Source organism: Carassius gibelio, chromosome A6 (assembly GCF_023724105.1).
Source record: "Carassius gibelio isolate Cgi1373 ecotype wild population from Czech Republic chromosome A6, carGib1.2-hapl.c, whole genome shotgun sequence".
NCBI classification, from domain to species: domain Eukaryota; kingdom Metazoa; phylum Chordata; class Actinopteri; order Cypriniformes; family Cyprinidae; genus Carassius; species Carassius gibelio.
Genome location: NC_068376.1, coordinates 6,698,420 through 6,723,869, shown reverse-complemented (window position 1 = coordinate 6,723,869; position 25,450 = coordinate 6,698,420). Strand labels below are relative to the sequence as shown.

Here is a 25,450-nt window from a genome sequence, read left to right as displayed (position 1 = left end):
TGTTTTATGACACATTTTATTTAAAAAAAACAAGACAAAGCAAAGTCATAATTCTCCAATATCCACAAAACCATCTGGACCAAATATCCCTCCCATCTCACATATAATTAAAAAGTATAAAAGTGTAGGAAAAGAAATGTGAGTACAGTGACACGGTTGCTGTATTTATTGTGTGTATGAGAACGATGCCCCTGAGTACTAATCAAACAACATAGTTACCTATTATTTTCAGGTTTTGAAATCAATTATTGTGGCTAAAAGGGAGCCAAATATCCAAAACCTGGCAGAAGAGTAGGTGACAACACAAATTCAGACAGGGGTACAAATTCTAATACATTAGACAAAACCATGCCAAAAAAAAAAAAAACACCTTGTCACTTATAAAGTGACCTCCCTCTTGCAATTCATAGTGTGCCAATATAGGCTACAGTACAACTGTACACAGCTGCTGCAGACACATGCATGAAGAGCAAACAAATATTTTACAGTTTTCTAACACCAGTTGTACATAAATAAGCATCCCAGAATGTAAATGTTTTACTATTACATTAAGGCAGATGTGTTCACTAGTATAAAATGAGTCAAAAACCACTGAATGAACAAGTGTTTTATGAAAGCTAAGGATTGACGGAACATATAATGATGGCCAACTAAATGAACAATGCCTTAATTACTTATAAAAGTGAAAACACCAAAGCAGTCATCAAATATTCATCTTGATTTGTTGATTGGATTTAATAGCATAATTAAAGATTTGGAGCAGTACTCTACAGCTAAACAAGACTGTTTTCAATCAGCTCAGGGCACAACACAACATTACACGTGTCATTGCAGAACATGACCAGAATCCTTTAAAAGATGTGTATGAAGGCAGGGATGGGTTAGCACGAGACAGACAGAGGATAGTGAACGTGGGATATGGCTAGAAAAACAGTTTCTATTGTAATTCCGCCCGACTCCTTGAGACACAGCAGCCCTGACAGATTATGATCCAGATGGTTTTTCTGCTTCCCTTTGAGGTGACAGCAAAAGGAAACAGATGAAATACATGTCATACATACAAAATTAAGATAAAAAGCATGAAAATAAAGGTCTAGTCATTTCGACAGCCACCGGTCTGTTCCTGATACACCTCAATCACATCCTCATCTTCCATTCCCAGCTGAAACAGAGAGAGAGACATGGTGAGCAGGAGCATTTATGCTCTTGTGCAGCTAAATGTAGCTTCACATTTTAGCCTCAAGCAGCAGATCGATTCTGCTGTAATGCGTTTATGCTGTAATCTTGTAGCACTGATTTGTAGAAATTTTGCATTACATCACTTGCTCGCCAATGGATCCTCAGCAATGAAAGGGTGCCGTCAGCATGAGTGTCCAAACAGCTGATAAAAACATCACGCAGCTTTTGGTTCTTAAGATGTTAATTCAGGGTTTTTATCAGCTGTTTGGACTCTTATTCTGACGGCACCCATTCACTGCAGAGCAAGTTATCCTAATCTGTTTCGAGTGAAACAAATTTTCATTTTGGAGTGAACTATTCCTATAACAATTTGAAAAAATAGAAGCATTTTGAGTTTGTTTTTATCCAGTTACAGAACAGAAATTAGCTACTTATAATAACCAGTTAAAAATGATTAGCTCAATCAAAAAAGCTTTCATGAGAAAAATCAACAGGGAAAAAAAAAAAGTCGTCTGAGCGCAATCCGAATACAATTTCTATTCAATTGAAAGAGATGTTGCAGATCTTATATACCTATAAATATAACACAAAAAAATGCCTCGTTTAGATATTTTAGAACGTCATCCCACCAATTTCTGCTAGATATTATTATTGAGAAAATGTTTATTTACTACGGTTCAAAAGTTTGGGGTTGGTAACATTTAAATTATTTTATATCTTATGCTCAACAAAGGCAGCATTTATTTGTATACAGTAAAACATAGTTATTGTGAGATATCATTACAATTTAAAATAATTTGTCTATTTCATTATATTTTAAAATGTAATTTATATCTGTGATGGTGAAGCTGAATTTTCAGCAGACATTATTCCAGTCGATCCTGAACCATGTTGATTTGTTGCTCAGTAAAACATTTCTTCTTATTATAAATGTTGAATACAGTTGTGCTGCTCTAAATTGTTGTGGAAACCTCTTCCCTTTACCTGTTGCAGTTTTACTCAAGGAAGTATGTAATGTACCTCTTTGGGGGTCTGGTTGTCTGCAATTCTCTGTCCCTCGAAAAGAAACCTTAGAGAGTTCATGGGTACTCCCTGCATAAAACAGAAAAACAATGTCAAAACCAGAAATTGCACCTGCAAGAGGCTGAAAAAAATAAAAAATAAAAAACAGTTTCTGATAAATAAATTTATGTCAGAGCTTAGGGTTTTTACATTTCATTTCAAAATTCCATACTTTTCCAGCCTGTTAATTGCAACTACCAATATGTATGTATCACCCAGAGTATGCATGCTTTCTGTTGCCAAATCACTGCGGAAATATTGTAGCTAGGTTAAGTAGTTCATGCAAATCAATTAACTCCAACAACAGATACATTCAATCAATGTTCGGCATGCTACTAAAACTGCATTGCTAGCTTACAATATTAAGTTTTATATACTTTTACACTTTCACTGACCGCATACATTTTAAATACTTTAAATTCATAACTTACAAAACAATATTGGCACTGATTACAGGACATTTATTCAGAAAATATACGTTTCAAAATTGTGGCAGGATATGCCATCCAGTGTAATAATGTTGGCTATATTATGAATTTATTGATAAAAACATTTATTATAAGGCATTATCATTTTATTCAAGTCCTCAACCATGAAGTATTAATGAAGTTCAATAAATGGTAAAGAAACACATATTATTCCATACTTATCCAGAGCTGTAAATCAATAATAATCAAAATCCATACAATGTAGGAACCCTGAGTGCTTTGATTTAGACATTAACATTAATGTTAATGAATGGATGCATTAAATTGATCAACACTGAAGACTGGTGTAATGGCTGCTGAAAAATCAACTTCGAAACAAATAATAGGAATAAGTTAAATTTCAATAAATAAATTGATTTTTTAAATCCCTGATAAGGAAAAAACTAAGCATATGTGTGCTAGTGTTGACTCACCTGTCTCTGACTGTAGGATTCCTTCAGCTTCTTTAAATGTGTTGTCATCTTCACTTTGAAGTGAATTTCACTGTTGTCCTACAGAAGGGAATGAAATCAGACATTTTGGGAAGATGACCAAATTGGGATCTGATAACCTGAACGAAATATGCCTCTCTTTACCTGGCCGATCACTTTCAGTTTAATATATTCTCCATCTTTCTTCTCGCCTCCATCACTTGAGGGCTTGGTCTCCTAGTAAAGCAAAGTGAGAGCCATTAGATTCTATATGACATGTTGTTTTGTATCCTGTGCAAGGTAATGAATGTAATACTTATTTTTAATATGGGTTCAGTATAACAAGTATTGGATATATTATATTATTAAATGTTAATTTGGTCAGACTGATGCAGTTTGTTTACTCGGTGTTTTATTGACATCTTCATTTCTATAGCGGAAGAAACTGATGAGCTGAGGTCGTGTTCTTTGATGGTAAACACACAACCAAACCTAACTTACTACAGTAAAGCATCGCTGACTGATAATGCGACCACAAGACCAAACATAACATTTTTTCATAATTAAAGTATATACAATGAATGCATAAACAGTGGCTCAAATGTTCCGCATTTTCCATCAGCTCAAGCCAGTTTGAACTTTGCTTTCACGGCCCATAGCAGCAGCTAACTAGCACCCAGGCTAAGGGAAGGGATTGAGAAAGAAATTCGCCTCTTTTTTAAGTTTATAACCATAGTAAACGGAACTAATGTACGTAATTCCTGAAACAAAGACAATATAGTGATTAAACCGCTATAGCTGTTTATTCAGTGTGACTTTCCCAACCGCACAGCCAGCTAGCCATGAAAACACAGACATGGCTAAAAGATGGGCCCACTTAGTTTCAATTTCGACAAGTCCGTCTTTCTGTTTTCTTCTCACAAACAAGTCGATACTATAAAACAGGTTTAAACTCACCGTGTCTGACATGATATTCCGCTATATACAGCCCTTCTTAAGATCACGATTGCTTGATTAAAATGACGAACTGTAATGTGCAGTAATGTGAGGTTTTGCTACCAAGCAAACTCACATCACAGCGCCGTTGGCGTCATTGGAAAAGGGGCGGGACTTCCTATCACGCTGAGTCGTTGACCTAAATAGTGTTGTTTTTCTCATCACGCTGCTTCTGATTGGCTCCATTTGCCCTCGGTGAGGTTTGTGTTGGTACTTCGATGAAACGTGGAAAAATACCATATTTTTACGAGAGTTTTAAATGGGATAAAAAAATATTAAAATAACACATAAACAATATGCTTTATTTTGGATTGTTCAACATTAAGCCATAATAATTCAAATACAATATAAAATACAGAGCTGAAAATCTAAACATAAACAGTAAGGAGTTGGTGTTTTAATTGTATATGTGGTCTTGTAATTACAATGAAAACAACATGAGATTCCTCTAGTTCAGACGAGAGTGTACATGCGCACATTTCATTGGTAGTTCTGTACTGCGCATGCGCACATTGTCCTCATGTGCACCGCGTGGACGAGCGAGCGACTTGCTGTTAGCGGAAGACTCTCAATGTGGCGAGTACGGGAGTGAACTTTATTTAGTGGAAGAAAAAAAAAAATCAGAATGTTAGTGTTATTTGAAACAGCCGCTGGCTTTGCCATCTTCAAGGTAAGCGCATTTGTTATGTTGTTAAAGCTGATATCATGATGTTTTTGCAGAAGTAGCTATTCATAGTTTTGGGGTTTACTATTAGCTAGCAGTGCTATCAGACCCAAACCTTTTGGAAAGGCACAAGTTAAAACTTTTAAGTACTAAGTTCGTGAATGTACGTGCTGAACTTCTTGTAATTATGTATTTAACCAGATTTTTAAGTGAGGTCAGTAAGTTACGGGTCAGACTGTGTCATGTGGCCCAGCCACGTTGTGTCTTCTGGGCTTCTCATGAGAGCTCTTCACTGCCTGTTCTTCGCGTTGGGACGATTTTTAAATCAGTCAGTCGTAGAAAATATAATTTAGTCTTCAGAAATGTTTAAATAGTCGAGAAATGCTGTTTTACATAGACGAGCTAGTATTAAAGAAGCTCTGTAAGTTACAGTGTTACTACTGATACGAGGGTCCACATGGTAATCAGCAGCCATTATTAGATGGTAACTTTAGGCATCTCCGTCATGAAAGATCGTTTTAACGATCAGCTTTTTGTTTTGTGCAGGTCCTGGATGAACAGAAACTCCAGCAGGTGGACAGCCTGTGGAAGGAGTTTGAGACTCCAGAAAAAGCCAACAAAATGTGGGTTGTACTTTTCTGAATGTAATTTTTCTACTGTGTTTTGTCTCAGGAATGTCCATGATAAAAAAGAATATTATTGCAGAGCTACGAATTTTAAGCATTCACACTTTCAGGGGAAACACATAATGGTGCTGTCCATGACTAGACAAGTCATTGGACTGAATAAAATGTCAATTTCTGGTGGATATTTTCCTTTTTGCTTGCAATAAGATAACACGATTACAAACAACTAGGAATCTCACAGCATTTCCCTGGTTGAAATGTGTAGGAATTTTTTTTTTTTTTTTTTTTTTTTTTTTTATACAAATCTTGGTAATCTGTCACAATGTCCTAGTCTGTGAATAATTGTTTATTGTCAGTAACACACTCTTTTCTCTCTCTCTCTGTCTTTTGTTCAGTGTAAAACTGAAGCACTTTGAGAAGTTCCAGGATACAACAGAAGCTCTTGCAGGTGCTGAATTGAAACATCAACATCTGTTATCCTTTATTTGTGCTTTATTAATGAATGTGAAGCATGAGGTCACCAAACAGTAATTCATCTCTACCACTTAGACCACAGTTTTCACTTCATTTATCTGATTCTAAATATAAGATTTAAATGTAAAACAACATTAATATAATTTTTTTTGTGTGTGTGTCCTTATCAGCGGCCACAGCGATGGTGGAAGGGAAATTGGGGAAAAGTCTGAAAAAAGTCCTCAAGAAAGTTGTGGCCAAAGAGGCTCATGAGCAGCTGGCCATCACTGATGCTAAACTAGGAGGAGTCATTAAGGTAAATGGTGGATTTTCGAAATATTGGGGGAAATGTGACTACAGGCCGTGCAGTTTGCTATATGCATTTCGTATAAAGTCATATTAGTGATATTTGCACTATGGAACCCTTCAAGCTGTGATGATGACGACCATTGTGTCATGTTGCTGAAAAATCATGAGGCCTTTTTTGTCACTACCTCATCTGAGCTTGTGTTTACCTCCTGAAGAATCATTTGGAAGTGGTAGATATATGGTTAAGCATCAGGGCTGGTTATATGCAAATATTGTAGTTCAGTTCTAGGACTGTTATTATAATTCTCTGCTGTTTTTGCTCTGTAAGTTGCTTGAGCTGAGACTCCTTGTCACCCTCCGCAGGAGAAGCTGAGTCTGAGCTGTGTCCACAGCCCTGCTGTAGCTGAGCTCATGAGAGGCATCAGAAACCAGATGGAGGGGCTTATCACAGGTCTTCCTGCCAGAGAGATCAGTGCCATGTCTCTCGGATTGGCCCACAGGTTAGTTTACAGTTAAAACGATAAATCTCAAGATTTTGGCTCTTGTCAATGATTAATCTTGCTGACTGATTTCTCTTGAGGATACTAATCAGCATTCGTCACTACCACTGAGACTTCACATCCACATTTACTCTCAACATTCATGGTTTTGTGCAGCGATTGACTGGTTTTCTTGTCATGTTTCCTCCCAGTCTTTCACGGTACAAGCTGAAGTTCAGCCCAGACAAGGTGGACACCATGATTGTTCAAGCCATTTGTAAGAAATATTTGTATTAATTTGTGCATTCTTGAGACTGTCTATAGATTGGAAGTGTTTTAAAAGGCTATGCACCTGGTTCAGTGTCTTACTCTGCTGCCCGTCCGCAGCTCTGCTGGATGATCTGGATAAGGAGCTCAATAACTACATTATGCGCTGCAGGGAATGGTACGGCTGGCATTTCCCAGAGCTTGGCAAGATCATCACAGATAACCTGGCGTACTGCAAGAGTGTCCGCAAGATTGGTTTGTACATGCATTTTATGAAGATGTCTAGATCAGATCTGTAAGATGCGTTTCCCTTTTGTTGAAAAGAAAAACTTTTCATTTCAGTTTTCCTCCCAAAAAGTGAGGTCTAAAAGTCGCAGATTAAGTAGATATAAACCAGGTAAAAATTAAAATTTACCTGCCTTCAGACCATCCAAGATGTAGATGGGTTATTATTCATCAGAACAGATTTGGAGAACAGGTTTAGCATCACATCTGCAGTGAATGGGTGCCGTCAGTCCAAACAGCTGATATAAACATCACATTATTCCACAAGTAATCTATGTGACTGCAGTCCATCAGTTAATATCTTGTAAAGTAAAAAGCTTCATAATTTTCTAATCTATATCACAAAATGATAATAATAAAAATACCTAATCATTGAGACTTTAACTTAAGGCTGTAAATTGGCCTGAGTAAATGATAAGGTTTTCATCTGATTTTATTTTTTGGCTGAACCATTTAAAATAATAAGATTAAATAAGTTATACATTTTTAGGATTTTTTTATTTATTATTATTACAATTTTGGTAATAATAGGAATATTTGAATAGTATGCACAAATATTTAAAATGCAATGTTGAAATGTATATTTCTTCTTTCAAATGTTTAGGTGATCGCACCAATGTGGCATCGATGGAGTTGTCTGACATTCTGCCTGAGGACATTGAGGCAGAGGTTAAACTAGCTGCAGAGATCTCCATGGGAACAGAGGTGTCCGAGGAGGACATCGCCAACATCATGCACCTGTGTGACCAGGTGTGCTAAACATAAAAACACAAAGTTTAGTTTTACATATTTCAGCACCATGTTGCCTTCAATTGGTTTCCATTAAGTAGTTTTAACAGTAGTTCCATTGTTAATTTTAATTCCCACCCTTATCACCTCTAGTGTATTTATGCAGTTTCTTTTCTCTTTCTCATTCTCTAGGTGATTGAAATTACAGAGTATCGCACACAGCTGTATGATTATCTGAAGAATCGTATGATGGCGATTGCTCCCAACCTGACAGTCATGGTGGGAGAACTAGTGGGAGCCCGTCTCATTTCACATGCGGGTGAGCATGATTTGGTGGGGGGGATAGCGCAGGATTGTGATTGGAAGTGTTCATTTATTTGGGATGAAACGTCAACCCAGTGTCTAATATTGAATTTTTTCCTCTTCAGGATCTCTGCTGAATTTGGCCAAGCATCCTGCATCCACTGTACAGATTCTCGGAGCAGAAAAAGCTCTGTTCCGTGCTCTGAAAACCCGCCGGGATACACCCAAATACGGCCTTATCTATCACGCCTCTCTGGTGGGGCAAACCACAGCCAAGAATAAGGGTAAAATCTCCAGAATGCTGGCTGCTAAATCAGCCCTTGCCATCCGCTACGATGCGCTGGGAGAAGACACCAATGCGGAGATGGGAGTGGAAAACCGAGCCAAGCTGGAGGCGCGATTACGTTACCTGGAGGAGAAAGGGGTTAGTTGATATGGGGTACCTTTTATCTGTAATCATGTGTCGCAAGCAGTGATGAAGATGGCTTCATGTCACAGTCCTGAAAAACCATGTGGGTCATTAAGTCACTATCTCTTCTGAGCTTGGTTTTGTCTGCTCTTTATATGCAGTTGTTGTATACAGAACTTCTTTCAGAGGAAAGCATGCTAAAGTAAAGCAACACTTCTGTGCTTCTGCATTTGCAGTCAGAATGATAAATCCTGGATAAATAGTTTTGTCTCTTTTCTGTCCTAGATCAGACGCATCAGCGGATCAGGAAAAGCTCTGGCAAGGGCTGATAAATATCAACACAAGAGGTGAGTGTTTCTTTATCCACGCTGTTTAGATCTTCACAACAACACTTCTGACTAACTATCATTAGTTTTGGGACATGAGATTTTTTTTTAATGGAAGATATTAGCTTTTATTTCGCAAGGATGCATTAAATTAATCAAAGGTCATAATAATAAAGTTCTAATTTTTTTCTTTTCTTTATCATCTCTGTTAGCATATTGTGCGTTATGAATGTAACACTGTGATTTCACTTTTGGCTGCTACAGAAATGTGTTACAGAAATACTTAATATTTTAAAACAAATTAAACTATTAATGTTTATATTTCTGAAATATGCCATTCATTGACTTTCTGCCTGTAAGATCTGTTACTGATAAAGGAAAATTTTATTGCAATTATTTAAATGACTTTGAATAACTTGCCAAACTTGAATTGTGAGGGTCTTAGATTTTCATTTGTTCTTTTTACTTCCTACAAGTGATGTAAAGGTATACGACCCATCTGGAGACTCCACACTCCCCACGGTGTCAAAGAAAAGGAAGATTGAAGAGGTAGAGGAGGGCGAGGAGGAAGAGAAGCCAGTAGAGGCTAAAGCCAAGAAAGTAAAGAGGGAAGCCCCCACAGAAGGTAAACATCCATACAGCATAACACTATGGCTTAACTGGTTTTGCAGGCGCACATTCAATACAGATAAACATTAAATAAATATTAATCACAGAAGGAGCAGAAACGGAGACCCCAAAGAAGAAGAAGAAAAAGGAGAAGAAAGCGGAGGAGGAATCCAAACAAGAAGAGGAGGAGAGAGCCATCAGCCCAGCAGAGAAGGTGAGAGGGGTGGAAGGATAAATTCATCTCTGGTTGATGGTGCATTTAATTCTGGAGTCATTAATATGCTGACATGGAACTGTTCTTTAAAGGGATAGTTCACCCCAAAAAATGAAAGTTACCCCATGATTTACTCATCCTAGGTGTATATGACTTTCTTCTTTCAGACAAATCCAATCGGAGTTATATAAAAAATGTCCTGGCTCTTCCAAGCTTTATAATGGCAGTGAATGGGTATTATTTATCAATAGTCCAAAATAAGTCCAATAAAGTGCATCCATCCATCATAAAAAGTGTCTGGGAGTGAATAAAGGCCTCCCGAAGCGAATCGATGTGTTTTTGTTAAAAAACATTTTTAAAACTTTATAAACCATAATGTCTCCCCATGTTCACAATAGAAGTGACGAACACAGACGAAAGAGCAAAACACGAGGCATGAATTAGAAGTATAAAATGAGGATTTGTAAAGAAAAGTTTCAGAGGATTTCAATTTCATTTCTTTGCTAAACCAAGGAAACTTTGCTCCCTTACACAACTTCATATTTTCACCGAACCTTGTGCTATGCCTGGGTCATCCGCTGGACGCCACTCTCTCGTGTAACACGCTCATGAAAGTTAGCTGAAGCTAGAGATCATAAAGTTTTAATATGGGGACACTCTTTGATAGATGGATGGGCTTGAATTACTTTTGGACTATTGATAAATAACACCCATTCACTGCCATTTATAAAGCTTGGAAAATCCAGGACTTTTTTTTTTCTCTGATTGGATTTGTCTGAAAGAAGAAAGTCATATAAACCAAGGATTTTACATTGAAACACTTCTTTGAACACTTACCGGTATATGATGTGTTAGAAGTGTGTCTTGCAATTTCTACATGTTACTACTCATGCTTTATAGATGACAAAAAAGAAAAAGAAGGAAAAGAAACGAGCGGCTGAGGAAGAGCCAAAGGAAGAGGAGGAAGAAGCGCCAGTCAGTCCAGCAGAAGAGGTGAGGACCATGATGCCAAACACAATCATATTTCGTTTTATAAATCCTAACGTTTTTCTTTTTTGGTTTTACAGACAACAGAAAAGAAAAAGAAAAAGAAGAAAAAGGTTAAAGAGGACGAATAGATGAATTGGACTTCTTTTTTCCCCCATGAACTTTGTTGTATATAAAATGACATTTTTATGGTTTTTATTTTGACATCATATGATGGTCACATCCACTCTTTGTGTGTCTGGCCCAGCTCACAACAAACCGTTCCAGTGGACTGTTGTCATTCTTTTAATAAAAATATATATTTTAATTATAGGACATTTTTCTCTCCATATTGCTTGATTGCTAGAGAAAAGTCCCTAAGATTTATATAATTTGATGCTTCTCCTGTTTGAGTTGTACTGGATCATACAGTTTAGTTAGTCTTTTTTTTTTTTAAGTGAATGTTTCCATTTTAAAGTGAGTGAGTGGGATCACATTAGAAATATCTGTGAGGAGAATGTTTTTGTGTCTCAGGATTATTAAATACTGTATGTTTCTAGCATGTGGGCTCATTTTTTGTGTCCTTTTTCATGGTTAGTGCATTATTCAAAGTGTAACATTGAGTTGTAGTTTAGAAAAATATTGGCCGTTGAACTTCAGCCACAGGGCTGCTCGCCCAAATCTGTAGTGCTGCACTTGACCTGTTTTAATTAAAATCTTTTAGATTCAAATCCAAAGCGCTTTGTTCCAGATGATCTCAATCCCAAAGAGGAAATAAGATGCTGCTTACAAATTTAGTGGAAATTAAACTCTGGACCGTGAGGACATTTAGCCAAACCTAAGGATGGAGTACTTCAAGTTTTATTTGTGTGTGTGTGTGTGTGTGTTTTACATTCCTCTCTGGTTCCTCCTCTATCCTTGTTCCAGTAAGATCAGGCCGAGTCAAGAAACTTGGCCAAAACACTGCATAAATTTAGCCAGCCATCAGTATGTTCTAGGTCTAATGAGCAGAAGATAGAGCAGCTATTTTGATTATCTCTCTAACATGAGAGGAAGTGACAGAATCTGGAAATCACTGGGCCTCTGAGCCAAGCTACAGTAAATCACTTCTTAAGGAGAAAGCAGATCATTTTTAATATTTGTAAGCAATAAGAAATAGAACTTAATTATCAGTTTGCATTTAAGTTTTGTTACACCACGTTCAGTTTGTTTTTCACCAGCTAATTCAATGGATTTTCCCTTTTTTTTTTTTACTCAAAAACCTACAAAATGTTTTTAATGTAAGTAGAAAATTGTATATTTGTTATAAAAATGGCTGTGGAATTAAAGGAGTTATTATGAATTAGTTATTATAGATGTATTTACATCTGTAGTAGTCAGATTTTTTTTTTTTAAATGGAGTGAATGAAATTATTTTTTTTTTTTGTTTTGTCTTATTTTTACATCTAAAATCAAGATAATTTTATTTAAAAACATTTTTAAAAATCATTTATATTAATGTTTTTATGGAACTTAAATAGGCGTAAAAATTGTGTCAGACTGTTAATAAAAAAAAATCACTCCTAACCGGTGTCCTTATTCTGACAGGTTTATCACATACATCCCAGAATTTCCTCAATTAATTACAGTATTATTATCATTAAACCCAGATCCATTCATCTCCAGCTCAACCTGACTTGGTGAGAACACTCCTTAAATGGTGAGAATGAGTTGTGGTGGCAGAGATTCTAACGCAGCAAACATTTGCCCTTGTTCTCTGACTCCATAACCCTTGCCTTAGTAGTGCAGTTCTCTCTGGTCCATTTTGGCTATTAACATGAGAAAATGGTTTTATCAGGAACTGAGACAGATTTACGGAGCCGGCCTTGACCATTTCTTATGGATGGGAGCCCTTGTTTTGCAAAGCTCTGGATATGAATAATTGAGAATGGTCATGTTGCTCTCAACACAAACACAACACAAATTTAGCCACGTTTATGGTGGTTGAACCAGTGTCTTTCTAGAAATGCTTATTAGTATGACATTCAAGGTGAGAAGCAAAGAAACTGATTGATAAAATGGGATTAAATAAAGGATATTTGCATTATTTAACATTGAATTATTTCAGACTTGCATCATATTCTGAGTTTCCTTTATTCATTTTAAGGAATATTGATTCTGTTTTTGTGTGAGTGAGATGAGTAAGTGCACGTTCACATTTGGTCTAACTACAGTAAGCATCATGTTTACATTAATTTATCTCAAAATGAAGATAGGAGAGCTGTCAGTCAATAAATGGGGAAAAAGTAACTTGCATCATTTGAAAAAGTAACATTTTCTTGTGAATTAAAAAGTAATGCTTTAGTTATTATTAAAAATAAGTAATCTGATTATGCATCTTGAGTTAATTGTAACGCTTTACCCCCAAGACTGGTGTTTTTTATTCATAACAATACAAATTCAATCAACGTGCTTGATGAAAGTGGTAAAGTACCTCTGGAATATTTTCTATTGCAATGTAATCTCTGTAAAAACACATTATTTTGATGAAATAATCATTATTTTGTGCTAAGTACATGAAGTTTTTCTCATTTGAGATTTAATTATTCATGCTTTTTTTTTTAAATAATGAAAAAACATAAAATCAGCCATTGACTAGAAGTGTGCATTGCAAGAATTTAGACCATGTCACAAATTTTCATGCTCAACAGAAAAACAAAGCAAAAAAACAGCTAAAGTACATCATAGAGTCATATAAATCTCACAGACGTGTGTTTGGTTCAAAGTTAATTAAACAATGCAAAATATGGCAGCACAGTTCCAAGCAAATACTGTAAAGAACACTGTCACTTTTGACAGGGGAATTATTCGTTTTTTACTGCCTCTTATAATTTGTAATGATATGGGATTTGTGCAGTTAAATAAATAAGAAAAGCTGTGTTTTTAGTGTGGATCTGCTAAGCTACCCATGATTGAGAGGACATGGGGGTTCTCCACTCATGTGTGGTTGCCAAGTGTTCCTTATAATAATCCTCCCTTCCCACTAATCAAGACATTCATTTTATTACTATCAAGTACAAAACCAGCACATTAAACCCAAATACTCAAGATACGGCCAGTAGAGATAAAGTGACCTGTTAATTAAGTTATGCTCTAAATGGGTAAGAACATAAACGAATATTCTAGATTAAAAGGTATCTATTCTAGAATGTATTCAAGTACGTCAAAAATCCAACATATTTGAATATGTCATTTAAAAATAAAGTTAGTTTTTTTTACATGCATGTTCACTTGAAATATCATCCTTTCTTTTTACTAAACCATTTTTAAATAGTAACATTAATTACCAAAAAAAAAAAGCTTCAGTCCGTAACTTTTTGCACGTTAGCAGTCAATAAACAGAACTGTGTGCGTCCTGCGGAAGAACACACAATTTTTAACACAAGAAAAAGTTACGGAACGCAGCTTTAATTACAGAATTTATGGAATGCAAATGAATAGACAACTTCATGTGACAATACAATATACTTAAAAAAGTGAATGCTCTGTGTGTTTGTCCCACATATGCATTTTATGGTTAAAAAACACAGTTTAATATTCTATTGACTGTCTCTGTGTCATGATGTCTATTACCACAGCCAATATTTTCTCTCACAACCGACTACAGTATAAATGTGGAATGGTATATGAACACAATTATATACTAGTGTTTCATCAAAATAAAATAAAAATTATGCTGAAATATCTAGTATTTGTATGTTCACGACATAACTAAAAAAGGAATCATATTTACAAAAAAAAAGTGCTCAGAACAATTTCTAACATGCATCAGAGTTATCCAACTATTACTGGGTAGCCGAAATGTCTTCTGAGTCTATTAGTCTGCTTTCACCTCAGGCAGACAAGATGCCTCCCGACTGATCTGTGCTCCTGTCAGTCGCTCTCCCATGTTCCCACAGTACAGAAGAGAACGCATGGGCCATTTCTGCGAAAGAAGACACAAGTCCATCACTTTAATCTTTCTCCATGTATATACTAAATACACAAGATTCTGAATCCATTAAAAAAACTAGAAAAAATGGTACAATAATGTACATTTTTAAATAGATAGAACTATAAATCAGTATTTAACATGTTAGCATATTGATCTAATATTAACAAGCATTCACCTTCACGGGATGCAGGTACTCTGCTCTTTGCAGGACGGTATGGTCACCCAACATCCCACCCTGGTCCAGGGTTTCGGTCAGGTGGGCGATATAGTTGGTGGCTAGTACCAGGACGTCCAGCTTGGAGAGTTTTGTGTCGGGAGGGACGGAGGGTAAAGCAGCCTGCAGGCTGTGGAAGGCTTGTCTAAGATTCCGAACACGACTCCTCTCTCTCGCTGCATTCTCAGGAGAGTTTTGGGTCTTACATGCCCTGGGTGGAGTTGTCGGTCCAGACCTTACCTAAGAAGTCAGTCAAAAAGGAATGAGGGAATACTTCTTATGTCTTGTGAGTCTTTAAAGGTGGTTCCCAATTTATATAAGGTATCTTTAATTAGTTGTATCAAACTACTAGTACTTCCTTACACAAGAAAGTATTGTAGTATAAGGTAGCTGGGTTAAGTTCAAGTTCAGGGTTAGTACCTAGTTATTATAAAGTTATTGTAATTGCTAAAATAAGTACATAGTATGTACACAAAGAAAATGTTAAATAAATGCTATCCAAAAAAGAATAATTGTTAGGTACGATGTGTTTATTGTGTTCATGTGGGAATGCTAAACACTTTTGCTGCTACTGATACTGTTGAGTACGGGTAGTTTAGGGACAGGTTTAGCGTTAAGGGTAAGATTAAGGGTGGTTATGGGGTCAACAGTGTAATTACAGATGCATTTACTTTAAATACAGCCGTAATTATTTGAATGTATTTTTAAAATATAAGTACAACCTTTGTCTATACAATAAATGCATTGTACACTTTGAAAAATGTTCTATCAAAGTAAATAATTTAGTTTTTGTTTTGAATTAGTTTACTTAGTTAAACTTTATTTATGTTACTTGGAGTTTCTTTGTAATTTTTGTGTGAAATTAAGCTATTTCTAAGACAAAATTGCTTCTACACATTTTTTGTGTATCAAATGATTAATTTCAACATTAGGATCTAAATATAATCTAAAGTGAGTTTAAAAATCTGTTATGGACAGCTGATGAAAAGGCTTTAATTTGGCCTTTTTCATTGTAATACATACTTTTCATTATATATGATATAATCAGCAAAGAAGTGAAAAGTTAAAATTAAATATTTCTGAATTCTATAAAAAAACAAAGATTTTTTAAAATTGTCATATAGTTTTAGAAGTCAAATTGGAACTAACTTGTGAAAAGCCATGATATTCACTTTTGATGCGCATGTTGATACACAATAAAACCCAACTCATGATGTCTTATTTCTCTTCGTAATCACCGTTTTATCCACTTCGTCCACTTCTTCCTTCACTCACCCAGTTCTTTGGCTCTCGATGCGTTCCCTGTTTCATGCATGGTTGTGTCCATCTCTGTGTCCGCACACTCTTTCTTCCCATCTCTCTCCTCTCCTGTGCCACATCCTCTTCCAGCGCTCGCTCTGCCATGTGAACCACCGGCCAGACCACCGAAACAGTGTGTAAATGACAGCATTTGAGCGTTTCCTTCGAAATGCTTGAAGGGGTTCGGCCCTCTCCTCCACCCAAAGGCCCAATGTCCACCCCGCTCGGCTCCATCCCCTCCCTCTGCCTTATCTGGTGAGGTAATGTGGGGATCTTTAAGCGGTACGTTATCTCTCAAACTGCCTCCCACGGGTGCTCACTGCCAAGGGAGCGGACTCAGGAGAGTTGCATGGTGTCCCCAGACAGGTCGGCAACATCGGAGAGTCTTGGGAAAAACAGAGAGGCCTTTTGCAGCTGCAGACCCACACCAGACACAACCTTGACCCCTCGGCCCGCTGGGACGACGTGACCTAAACAATGCAAAGTTACTCTGGCGGCTGTCAGCTTGATGGGTGTTGATCAGACTGCTTGGGACGTGTTTGTCAAGGATGTCTGGATAAAAAGATGTGATGTTGTGTGTAAACATGAAATATTGCTGTTCGTTCAGAACTGTGGTGTATACAAAAGCACAACAGCATTAAGTAGAAGGACATGGCTCTTTTAAAAAGACAAAGTATGAAATACATATCACATCTGCTGTTTAACTGCCACTGACTGACAGTACATCACATATTTGAAAAGAATGCAGGATCATGGAACAAAGTTCCTCTGTACTTGCACAATTTATTGACCAAAAAAGTAGTATTGTCTCTGTTTTATAATATAAAAATACTAAAATACTATTTCCCAAGAGGAAACATTATTGATCAGTGGTTGTTCTATTAAAGGGACACTAAGTAGGAATTACTCCCATCTAGTGGTGAAATTGTATTTTGCATTCAAACTAATTTTGCTCTCCAGCGCCTCGCTTTTTCAAATGTGCGTTGCATCTACGGTAGGCGATATGTACCAAAAAGCTTTGACGGGATGTCTTCTAATAGCACTTTGTCGAGTTTTCCTTCAGGTGAACAGGTGTGTTATTTCAAACAAACTGCAACATGACCATAAACAAACGAATGTTACAGTATGAATGACTGTGGAAAACATGAAATATTGTAATTAGTAGTTATGTCTTCTTTATTCGTTATATTTTCTGAATTATATGCATTGTTAGATATAAAAAAAAATATTATAATATAGATTGTAACACTGACTTACCTGTCGAGAAGAAAACTGGCCACTTCAGCGTCTCTTTTGAAATCTTTATCAAGCATTAGCTCTTTCCACCTAGAAAAAGCTTCCCCGACATTAACTCTTGTTTTCTGTAATCTACGGTCACGTTTCCTTTTACGTTCTATTTTTGACTGTTTTGGCGACTATGTTTTCTTCTCCTGTGGCGCGGCATATGTATGGTCCATAATAAGAATGCAATCCAGACTTTTAAACTTGCCGGTGCAGTTTCAAGCGCCTCTCACTGATCTGCACCGGCGTTTCTGGCTCTGACCGAAAACGCGCTGTGGAAATGCATTGGCTTAGTACTTTTTGTCCCTCTCTGCTATTATAGTTTTGCAAGATGGCGGAACTACATGGAAGCCTCCGTCGACCTACCTGTCCCATGTATATAAAGATAATAAATTCTTCATTTACAAGGATTAGTTTAAACATTGGCATAGGTATTTGTACACCATTGAGGGCATATTTATGAATAAAAATATTGATTTTAGATAATAAAATACCTAAAAAGTTACTTATTGTCCCTTTAAAGCTCGAGATATATACAAAAAATTTTACATATAAAGGTATTCATATTGCGATATTATTTTCTTCTGTAGAGAAAATAACAATAGAATTGAATAAGAAAAAACTGTTAACATATAGTCAGGGCATGAGGGAAACCATGGCAGAGCATGCCGAGGTTGCATTTCACCCAAAAATCTAAAGAAAATATATTTTGCTCACAGAAAAGTATAATTTAGAACCATATTATATAAACTTAAACTCTTCTGTCAAAAAATAAATAAATACATTCAGTGTCTATAAACTATCAAGAAAAAGATATCCTATAATAGAATTCCATTTATTATATTTTTACTTGTATAATTACTTTTGTATAATAATTTATAAAAATGTATATTATTATAAAGTTATAATAAAAATGGTCTAATATGAACTTGTATACAAATCAGTTGTTACTTTTAACCTTAACAATAGGGATCCCTGTTAAGTTAAGAAAAATAAGAGAAAAAGAATAACATAATTAATCGCAAGCTTGTTAATTATTCCTAAATAATTCTCACTCCAGGGTGAACTCAAAAGTTGGAAGCCCTGTTTGAAGTAAGCTGAAGTTTCCTGAATAACATTTACAAAATTCACTGTATAAGTTAATTTATGTTAGACCATTTGCTTCAACTGCTGGTTAATCAGATGATAGAAATAAAAGCAATAAGTTCAAATCGACAACAATGTGGAGTTATGGTAGGAATGTATAGCTAATGTGGGGTAATGTGAAGTAATCAGCAATTGTAGGATTAATTCAAGGTTTTTATGTCAGGTTGGAGCCATACACTGAATTTCTGTCATGGTCTATGGACCCCCTGAATTAGCCAGCCACTCTAAAGTTCAGACTCAGTGTGATACATGGTTAAGATCTATTTTGTAACTCTACAAAAAAAATTTTTTTTATTTTTTGACACTAGATTTTTTCAGGAAAATATCTGAGATGCATGGGAGAACAGTAAAATGTTTCCATTGTGCAGCATCTCGTTGTATCATTTTATATGGATTTAAATTGACTCAAACATACTTTACAACATTTAAACCGTCTTCTCAAAGAAAGTCCACAGAAACTTCAGTTGCTTTGTATTTTCGTTCAGCGTGGTTCTCAAATCAGACATGAACAGTTGCAAGCGCACTTGTCGACCATCGATGGCTCTGTGATCGACTCTCATGTCTTCCACCCGCACGCTTTGGAGAACCACGTGGTGGCTAAGTGTCTACAGTGAAGTTCGTCACGGAATTGATGTGTTTTCTGAATCGTTACAGTCTAACAAGATAAAATGTCGCAGGTACAGGCCCGGTTCTTCACCGAAAACAAAAAGTGAGTATATTTGGTGTGAATATTACAAATAGCTGAAACGTTTAGCTTAGCTAGGTAAGATTTTTGTTTGGTAGTAACGTTACTCATAGCAGTGCTGTTCATATAGTGACAATTCCTCTTTATAAGCTGTGCTCAGAATTATCTGTTGAACAGTGAAATCGATGTAGGCTGTGTTTGGAAGATGTTGTACTCTTCTTCTCTGCAGGTATCTGATAGATGATGTTCCCTTCTCCATCCCTGCTGCCTCGGAGGTGGCGGATCTCAGTGGAGTCATCAACAAGCTGCTGGAAGCCAAGAATGGTCAGCTAGTTTATTTGAATCAACTGTTTTCACATTGTTATGCTGCAGGACCTCCTAAAAATCATTTTCCCAAAACTGTGTGGAATCTATTAATAAGATCACCGATTTAAGAATCATGGACTGTAATACAGAAACTTCCTGTCATAATTATTGAAAATTTAAAAAAGTGAAATAGAATGATTCTGTAATGCAGCCCCTGACTTTCAGAGTGGCAGTGCTTGGTTATATTTTCCTTGTATTTTTCTTTGATTAGATTCACTTCGCTCATGTCTTTTTACAGATGGACACAAACATGTTGAGTTTGATTTCCTGGTTCGAGGTCAGTTTCTCCGCACTTCACTGGCCAATCACATGGAGAGCGAGAACATCTCAACGGTATGGTATTGCACACATCTATACAGTCTGTTCACTGACCCTGTGATGCATAGTTTGTGCAGAAAAATGACAAACTCAAATCATATGGCTTGACCGGAAAGTATAATTTCATTCAAACTATTTGAGACTGAGTTTAAATGGATAGTTAAACCAAAAATTTAAATTCTGTCATCATTTAGTCACTCTCATATTATTAAAACATACAAGACTTCTGTTTATCTTTGGAACCCAAATTAAGATTTATTTTTTTATTTATATTTTTTTTTTACAAAAAACAAAACAAAAAACTGTCTCTTCATCAAAAATCCTGGAAAAATATGTAAAAAGGATATAAAATATTAAGCAGGACAGTCGTTTTCAATAATAATTTTAATATTTCTTGAGTGTCAAATCAGCATATTAGAATGATTTCAGTATGAAGATGTGATGACTGAATAAATTACATTTTATAATGTATTACAACAGAAAACAGTTATTTTAGATTGTAGTATTACCGTTTTAATATTCGCTCATAATTTTTATCTATCCATTGAAAGTCCATGCAAACGAAATCTTCAAAAGTAAAAAAAAAATGACACTGTAAGAGTAATCAATATGAATTGGTGTAATTGTTTAGCCTTTTTCAAGCTGTTTAAACTGCTATGAAAACTTGCAAAAATATATTAGCTGTTAGATTACATGCTCATGTGTGTGTATGTGTGTGTGTTAACAGGAAGAAGTGGTGGAAATAGAGTACGTTGAGAAGTTCACAGCCCCACAGCCGGAGGAGTGTATCATGCATGATGACTGGATCAGCTCGGTGGAGGCAGATTCTGAATGGTGCGCTTCATGCAGAGCTCAGCAGACGCCAATAATTTGATTTGCTTAGACAGAATTGTGGCTGATCTATTAAACTCGCTCCTCTGCCCGAATCCCAGGATCCTCACAGGCTCTTATGATAAGACTGCACGGATTTGGTCTATGGAAGGGAAGGCTGTGATGACTGTGGCTGGACACACTGATGTTGTGAAGGATGTAGCCTGGGTGAAGAGAGGTGAGAATCTTCAAACTGGCTCATTCGTGCATTTATTTGATAGGTTCCCAGTATGAGATTCATAACGTGTATTTAAATGTATGAATCTCAGAGTTAATGCTGCATGAGGTTTCTGTCAGTTATATCTGTGTTTTGATGCTTCTGTGCCTCCTAGATGGTCTGAGCTCTCTGCTCCTGAGCGCATCTCTGGATCAAACAATCATGTTGTGGGAGTGGAATTCCGAACGGAATGAAGTGAAGGCCCGGCACTGTTGCCGTGGACACGCTGGGAGTGTAGACACAGTTGCCGTTGACCCCACCAGGACGAAGGTTTGTGTGTATTTGCTAATTTTGTTTGCCTTAGCTGTATTATGTACTAGTACTCACTTTTGAAAGAAATTAATATTCAGGAAGGATGCATTATTTACAAAGCTATACAGAAGTTATTACAAAATATTTATTTTTCAAATAAATGCAGTTTATTTAAATTTTCAATCAATTAAAGACTCCTGAAAGAATATGTAGAACTGTAACCACAGAAATATTAAGCAGCAACTGTTTTCAACATTCGTACTAATGAGAAATGTTTCTTGAGCACAAAATCAGCATAATTAGAATCATTTCTGAAGGATCATGTGACTGAAGAGTAATGGCTGCATTGCCATCACAGGAATAAATTACATTTTAAAATATGTTTAATAAAACAGTTATTTTTTATATTTCACAATATTACTGTTTTCACTGTATTTTTGATTAAATAAATGCAGCCTTGGTGAGCATTAGAGACTTCTTTCAGAAACATAAAAAATAATTCTTACCAACACAAAACTTTTGAACAGTAGTGCATACATGTTATAATAATATAATAATAATATTAACCAAAATTTGATTTACTCTACATGTGTGTATCATGTTTTGTTTTCTCTTCAGTTTTGCAGTGGCTCATGGGACAAAATGCTAAAGATATGGTCAGCAGGTATGTTTTCTTGGGAACATGCATTCTGTGAGATGTTAAATTCAAAAAGACAAGATAAATATCTAAGTTCAAAAAAGATAATACATAAAAAATAAAAAACCTGACTCGTATTGTTGTTGTCCTCAGTGCCAACAGTGGAAGAGGATGAGATGGAGGAGCCCAACAGGCCACGCAAAAAACAGAAAACCGAACAGATGGGGCTCACACGGGTTAGTGTCTGTACATCCTCATGACACAAAGACTCTGGTTATTAATTAATGCTTTGCAGTTTTATAAATGCTTGTTATTCTGCTTTAGACTCCCCTCATGACTTTCTCTGGTCATAATGAGGCAGTGTCCTCTGTGCTCTGGGTGGATGCTGAGGAGCTGTGCAGTGCATCATGGGATCACACCATCCGTCTATGGGATGCAGAGACTGGCGGGCAGAAGAGTACGCTTGTGAGTGACAACTGTTTGATCCGTTTGTTTTTTTTATTTGAAAGCGATCATAATTATGTTTTTGCTTTTCTTATAAACTTTCTTAAAAAACAACCTTAACCCTTTTAACACTCTTCTCTGTTTTAAAAAAATTATTTTGACATGTTTTAAATGTATTTTAAAAAAAGACCCTCTAACTCTAGCGTTCCCTCTTCTTCTTTCTATTCTATCTACTTGTTTTTCTTTTTATTTATTTATTTATTTTTTTTCAACTTGCTTTGTGTACCGTGTTAGGCTAACCAAGACTTGTAACAGCACTTACATATTATTGCCCTTATTTTTAATTTTTTTTTAATTATTATGATTGATGAGGGATTCTGGAAAGTGAAGTGTTTAATTTTGCACCACTTGTGTCACCAAGCATAAAATAACGTCTGTTTTCAGACTTGTTTCCCAAACAGACAAACAGAAATTGGTCTTTTGGGCTGATCAGGATGCTCAAAGATACAGCAATATGTTTAAAGCACCACCATGTTTTCAGTTTGCTACTACTAGTCTTGCCTATTAAGTTGTGTCAGGCGAAAGTATTTTAAGAAATAAATATGTACACATCACATTTAAGGACTGTTGGATTTACAGACTGATGTTCTTGTATTGCAGACAGGGAATAAGGTCTTCAGCTGTGTCTCATACTCTCCACTGTGTCGCCGTCTGGCCTCGGGCAGCACTGACAGACATGTGCGTCTATGGGACCCAAGATCTAAAGGTGACTATCAGAGATCCCATATAATGATGCCCTCTCCCCTAACAGTTATTTGAATTGCTTATATCTCTGTTTTTTCCAGATGGCTCTCTAGTCCTTCTGTCACTGACATCCCATAACGGTTGGGTGACAGCGGTCAGGTGGTCTCCATCGCACGAGCATCAGCTTGTGTCAGGATCTCTAGATAATGTGGTCAAGCTGTGGGACACGAGAAGGTGTGTGTCTTACAGATATATTATAACCCAAAACCATCCTGTTCCCACATATCTGTCCCTAACAGTCCTGGTTTCTTCATTACAGCTGTAAAGCTCCACTCTATGATCTTGCTGCCCATGAAGACAAAGTTCTGTGCGTTGACTGGACAGAGAATGGGGTACGACAAACCATCCAAATATTTGTTTTATTAGCACTGTTAAACACCCCAAGAAATCACATGGCTTGTTCAAACCATATTCTCTGTGTGATAAACATTTTATTTTGAACTAGATAGTAAAGTTTGTAGACAAACCTTGATGTTGGCTTGGAAAAGTCCAGCCTGACAGTTTAAAATAACATGTTTTATCTCATAGGTAGCATGATTTATTACACTGGTAGCATGGCAGGTTGCTATCATGTTTCTAGCATGATTTAACACTGCTGACATGTTTTAGCACGTTGCTAATATGAAACAAATTAATGTTTGTGTGAACAGGCTTTTAGTTTACATATGTTAGCATTGAGGCTATCAAAGTGCTAGCATGCTTAGACATTTTTTTTTAATCTATATATCTGGGAAATAAAAACCGTATTGATGACTGAAGTTAGCCAGTCGGTCAGTCTAAAATGGCAATGTCTCTTCTCTCTAAAATATGAATAGCGCTTGCTTCTGACTATCAATCTCTATAGTCACAATAAATGAGTTGTTGGTTTGCATGACTAAACATTTTTGGTGGTGAAATGCTCATTTTGAAAGTCTTTAATTATCCGTAGTACACAGCACTGGTTCTCAACCAGGGGCCCTCAACAAATTACATCAGAAACTGTTAACATTTACTCATACTAACAATTTTAATTAAAATGGTAAAACCCCTAACTATAAAGATGTATAACAGATCTAACATTAAACATATTTTTAGTTTATTTGTTTTTTATTACAACCAGAGGTACTTATCAGCTTAGATATGACAGCCTTCAAATATTGTCTTGGAAAAAGAGGGTCAAAAAGTTTGTCCTCTACCTGTTTCAAAAGAAAATGCATTAACATGAGAAAGAAAGCTGTATTTGAAACCATTTCATGTCTTTAACAGTGAGCTAACTTGTAGAATATTTCTATGTGGATTTACCCATTTCTTTTCTCTGTCTGCTTTTCTTTCTAGTTGATTTTGAGTGGAGGAGCAGATAACAAACTCTACACATACAGATACTCGACATACGTCTCGGATGCAGGGGCATAGATTACTCTTCTCTGTCGCCAGTTGTCTTTTTACCTCAAGATCATCATGGGAACAAAAGAAACATCAACTTTGACTTCATAACCCACAAAAATCTTACTTACAAGATAAATATTTGCCTTGCAAGAGACAAACACATAGTTCATGAACACATTTCTGTGTAAATCATGTTTAAAACTATTCTTATGTAAACTGTCACATTCAATTCAGTGGGATGCTCTACATGAGAATGGTTTAAAGAATAATTTGCACTAATTTGATGAGCTTCTGTTCAAAGAATTAGGCTTTTTGACTCATCCAGCCTCATTCAATTAAATGTGACCGTTAACATAATGGGTTTAGCAGTGATTTGCACACAAATTAATATGTTTTCCTCATTTCTTATGAGTGAGACACATGGTCTTATGTTTTTGTTTGCGTTTATATTCAGTGTTTAATTCTGTGATGCTCAATACAGCGTCTGAAACCAGTCATGTATCAGGTTTTACTTTGTTGCCTTTTCATTCATAAAAATATTAAATGATATATTTGTTGGTTAGCTGTGTGGTAAATTGGTAAACTGAAGTATTCTGTAGTTTTAATACACATAATGCCCTGTCATTCAATATTACACTTTAACAAATTATGCTGATCTTTGGACTGTATTGAAGTGAAATAAATTCTAAATTACAGTTAAAAGGGTGACGGCGTTTTATTTCAACCGAGTTCGAATTTTTTAGTCATTTGTTATTGGACAGTTTCTTGACAGCGCAGTCAGTGACGTTTGCGCGCGTGCACGTCC

General features: G+C 36.1%; 4 protein-coding genes and 1 non-coding gene across 5 annotated transcripts; 3 read left to right on the top strand and 2 right to left on the bottom strand.

The window, feature by feature from the left end:
• On the bottom strand, positions 1-4,261 carry sumo1 (small ubiquitin like modifier 1). Its single transcript, XM_052600604.1, has 5 exons — positions 4,097-4,261; positions 3,305-3,376; positions 3,143-3,220; positions 2,200-2,271; positions 1-1,162 (listed from the first exon to the last, which is right to left on the bottom strand). Exons 1-5 carry the CDS (start codon positions 4,106-4,108, stop codon positions 1,094-1,096), a joined length of 303 nt encoding a protein of 100 aa, XP_052456564.1. The 5' UTR covers positions 4,109-4,261; the 3' UTR covers positions 1-1,093.
• A 334-nt stretch (positions 4,262-4,595) lies between these two features.
• Positions 4,596-11,336, top strand: LOC128016164 (nucleolar protein 58-like). The gene is made up of 15 exons (XM_052600603.1): positions 4,596-4,805; positions 5,346-5,422; positions 5,821-5,873; positions 6,070-6,194; positions 6,551-6,687; positions 6,879-6,943; positions 7,054-7,188; positions 7,823-7,968; positions 8,140-8,266; positions 8,376-8,674; positions 8,945-9,006; positions 9,462-9,610; positions 9,702-9,808; positions 10,709-10,801; positions 10,876-11,336. The coding sequence occupies exons 1-15, from the start codon at positions 4,761-4,763 to the stop codon at positions 10,924-10,926; spliced, it is 1,671 nt and encodes a 556-aa protein (XP_052456563.1). The 5' UTR covers positions 4,596-4,760; the 3' UTR covers positions 10,927-11,336.
• On the top strand, positions 6,304-6,388 carry LOC128016264 (small nucleolar RNA SNORD11B). Its single transcript, XR_008184118.1, has one exon. It is a non-coding gene; the product is annotated as a small nucleolar RNA SNORD11B (small nucleolar RNA).
• A 1,821-nt stretch (positions 11,337-13,157) lies between the features above and the next one.
• Positions 13,158-16,511, bottom strand: LOC128016163 (transcription factor 24). The gene is made up of 3 exons (XM_052600602.1): positions 16,237-16,511; positions 14,923-15,201; positions 13,158-14,738 (listed from the first exon to the last, which is right to left on the bottom strand). The coding sequence occupies exons 1-3, from the start codon at positions 16,492-16,494 to the stop codon at positions 14,631-14,633; spliced, it is 645 nt and encodes a 214-aa protein (XP_052456562.1). The 5' UTR covers positions 16,495-16,511; the 3' UTR covers positions 13,158-14,630.
• Positions 16,512-19,226: 2,715 nt separating this feature from the next.
• On the top strand, positions 19,227-25,347 carry LOC128016162 (ribosome biogenesis protein wdr12). The gene is made up of 13 exons (XM_052600600.1): positions 19,227-19,396; positions 19,602-19,696; positions 19,977-20,071; positions 20,784-20,890; positions 20,989-21,104; positions 21,259-21,413; positions 22,014-22,059; positions 22,186-22,268; positions 22,357-22,497; positions 23,137-23,242; positions 23,322-23,454; positions 23,540-23,612; positions 24,595-25,347. Exons 1-13 carry the CDS (start codon positions 19,356-19,358, stop codon positions 24,670-24,672), a joined length of 1,269 nt encoding a protein of 422 aa, XP_052456560.1. The 5' UTR covers positions 19,227-19,355; the 3' UTR covers positions 24,673-25,347.
• The last annotated feature ends 103 nt before the right edge of the window (positions 25,348-25,450 follow it).

Excerpts from the sequence above, each read along its gene's own strand:
- sumo1 (XM_052600604.1), bottom strand. Across the intron at positions 3,221-3,304 it reads AACTGAAAGTGATCGGCCAG|GACAACAGTGAAATTCACTT; the intron begins GTAAAGAGAGGC and ends TCCCTTCTGTAG. Across the intron at positions 2,272-3,142 it reads AATCCTACAGTCAGAGACAG|GGAGTACCCATGAACTCTCT; the intron begins GTGAGTCAACAC and ends TGTTTTATGCAG.
- LOC128016163 (XM_052600602.1), bottom strand. The coding sequence starts at position 16,494 with ATGGAGCCGAGCGGGGTGGACATTGGGCCTTTGGGTGGAGGAGAGGGC. Across the intron at positions 15,202-16,236 it reads ATCGAGAGCCAAAGAACTGG|GTAAGGTCTGGACCGACAAC; the intron begins GTGAGTGAAGGA and ends CTGACTTCTTAG. Across the intron at positions 14,739-14,922 it reads AGTACCTGCATCCCGTGAAG|AAATGGCCCATGCGTTCTCT; the intron begins GTGAATGCTTGT and ends CTTCTTTCGCAG.
- LOC128016162 (XM_052600600.1), top strand. The coding sequence starts at position 19,356 with ATGTCGCAGGTACAGGCCCGGTTCTTCACCGAAAACAAAAA. Across the intron at positions 20,072-20,783 it reads AGAGCGAGAACATCTCAACG|GAAGAAGTGGTGGAAATAGA; the intron begins GTATGGTATTGC and ends GTGTGTTAACAG. Across the intron at positions 23,243-23,321 it reads ATGGGACCCAAGATCTAAAG|ATGGCTCTCTAGTCCTTCTG; the intron begins GTGACTATCAGA and ends TGTTTTTTCCAG.
- LOC128016164 (XM_052600603.1), top strand. The coding sequence starts at position 4,761 with ATGTTAGTGTTATTTGAAACAGCCGCTGGCTTTGCCATCTTCAAG. Across the intron at positions 6,195-6,550 it reads AACTAGGAGGAGTCATTAAG|GAGAAGCTGAGTCTGAGCTG; the intron begins GTAAATGGTGGA and ends CACCCTCCGCAG. Across the intron at positions 9,007-9,461 it reads GATAAATATCAACACAAGAG|TGATGTAAAGGTATACGACC; the intron begins GTGAGTGTTTCT and ends ACTTCCTACAAG.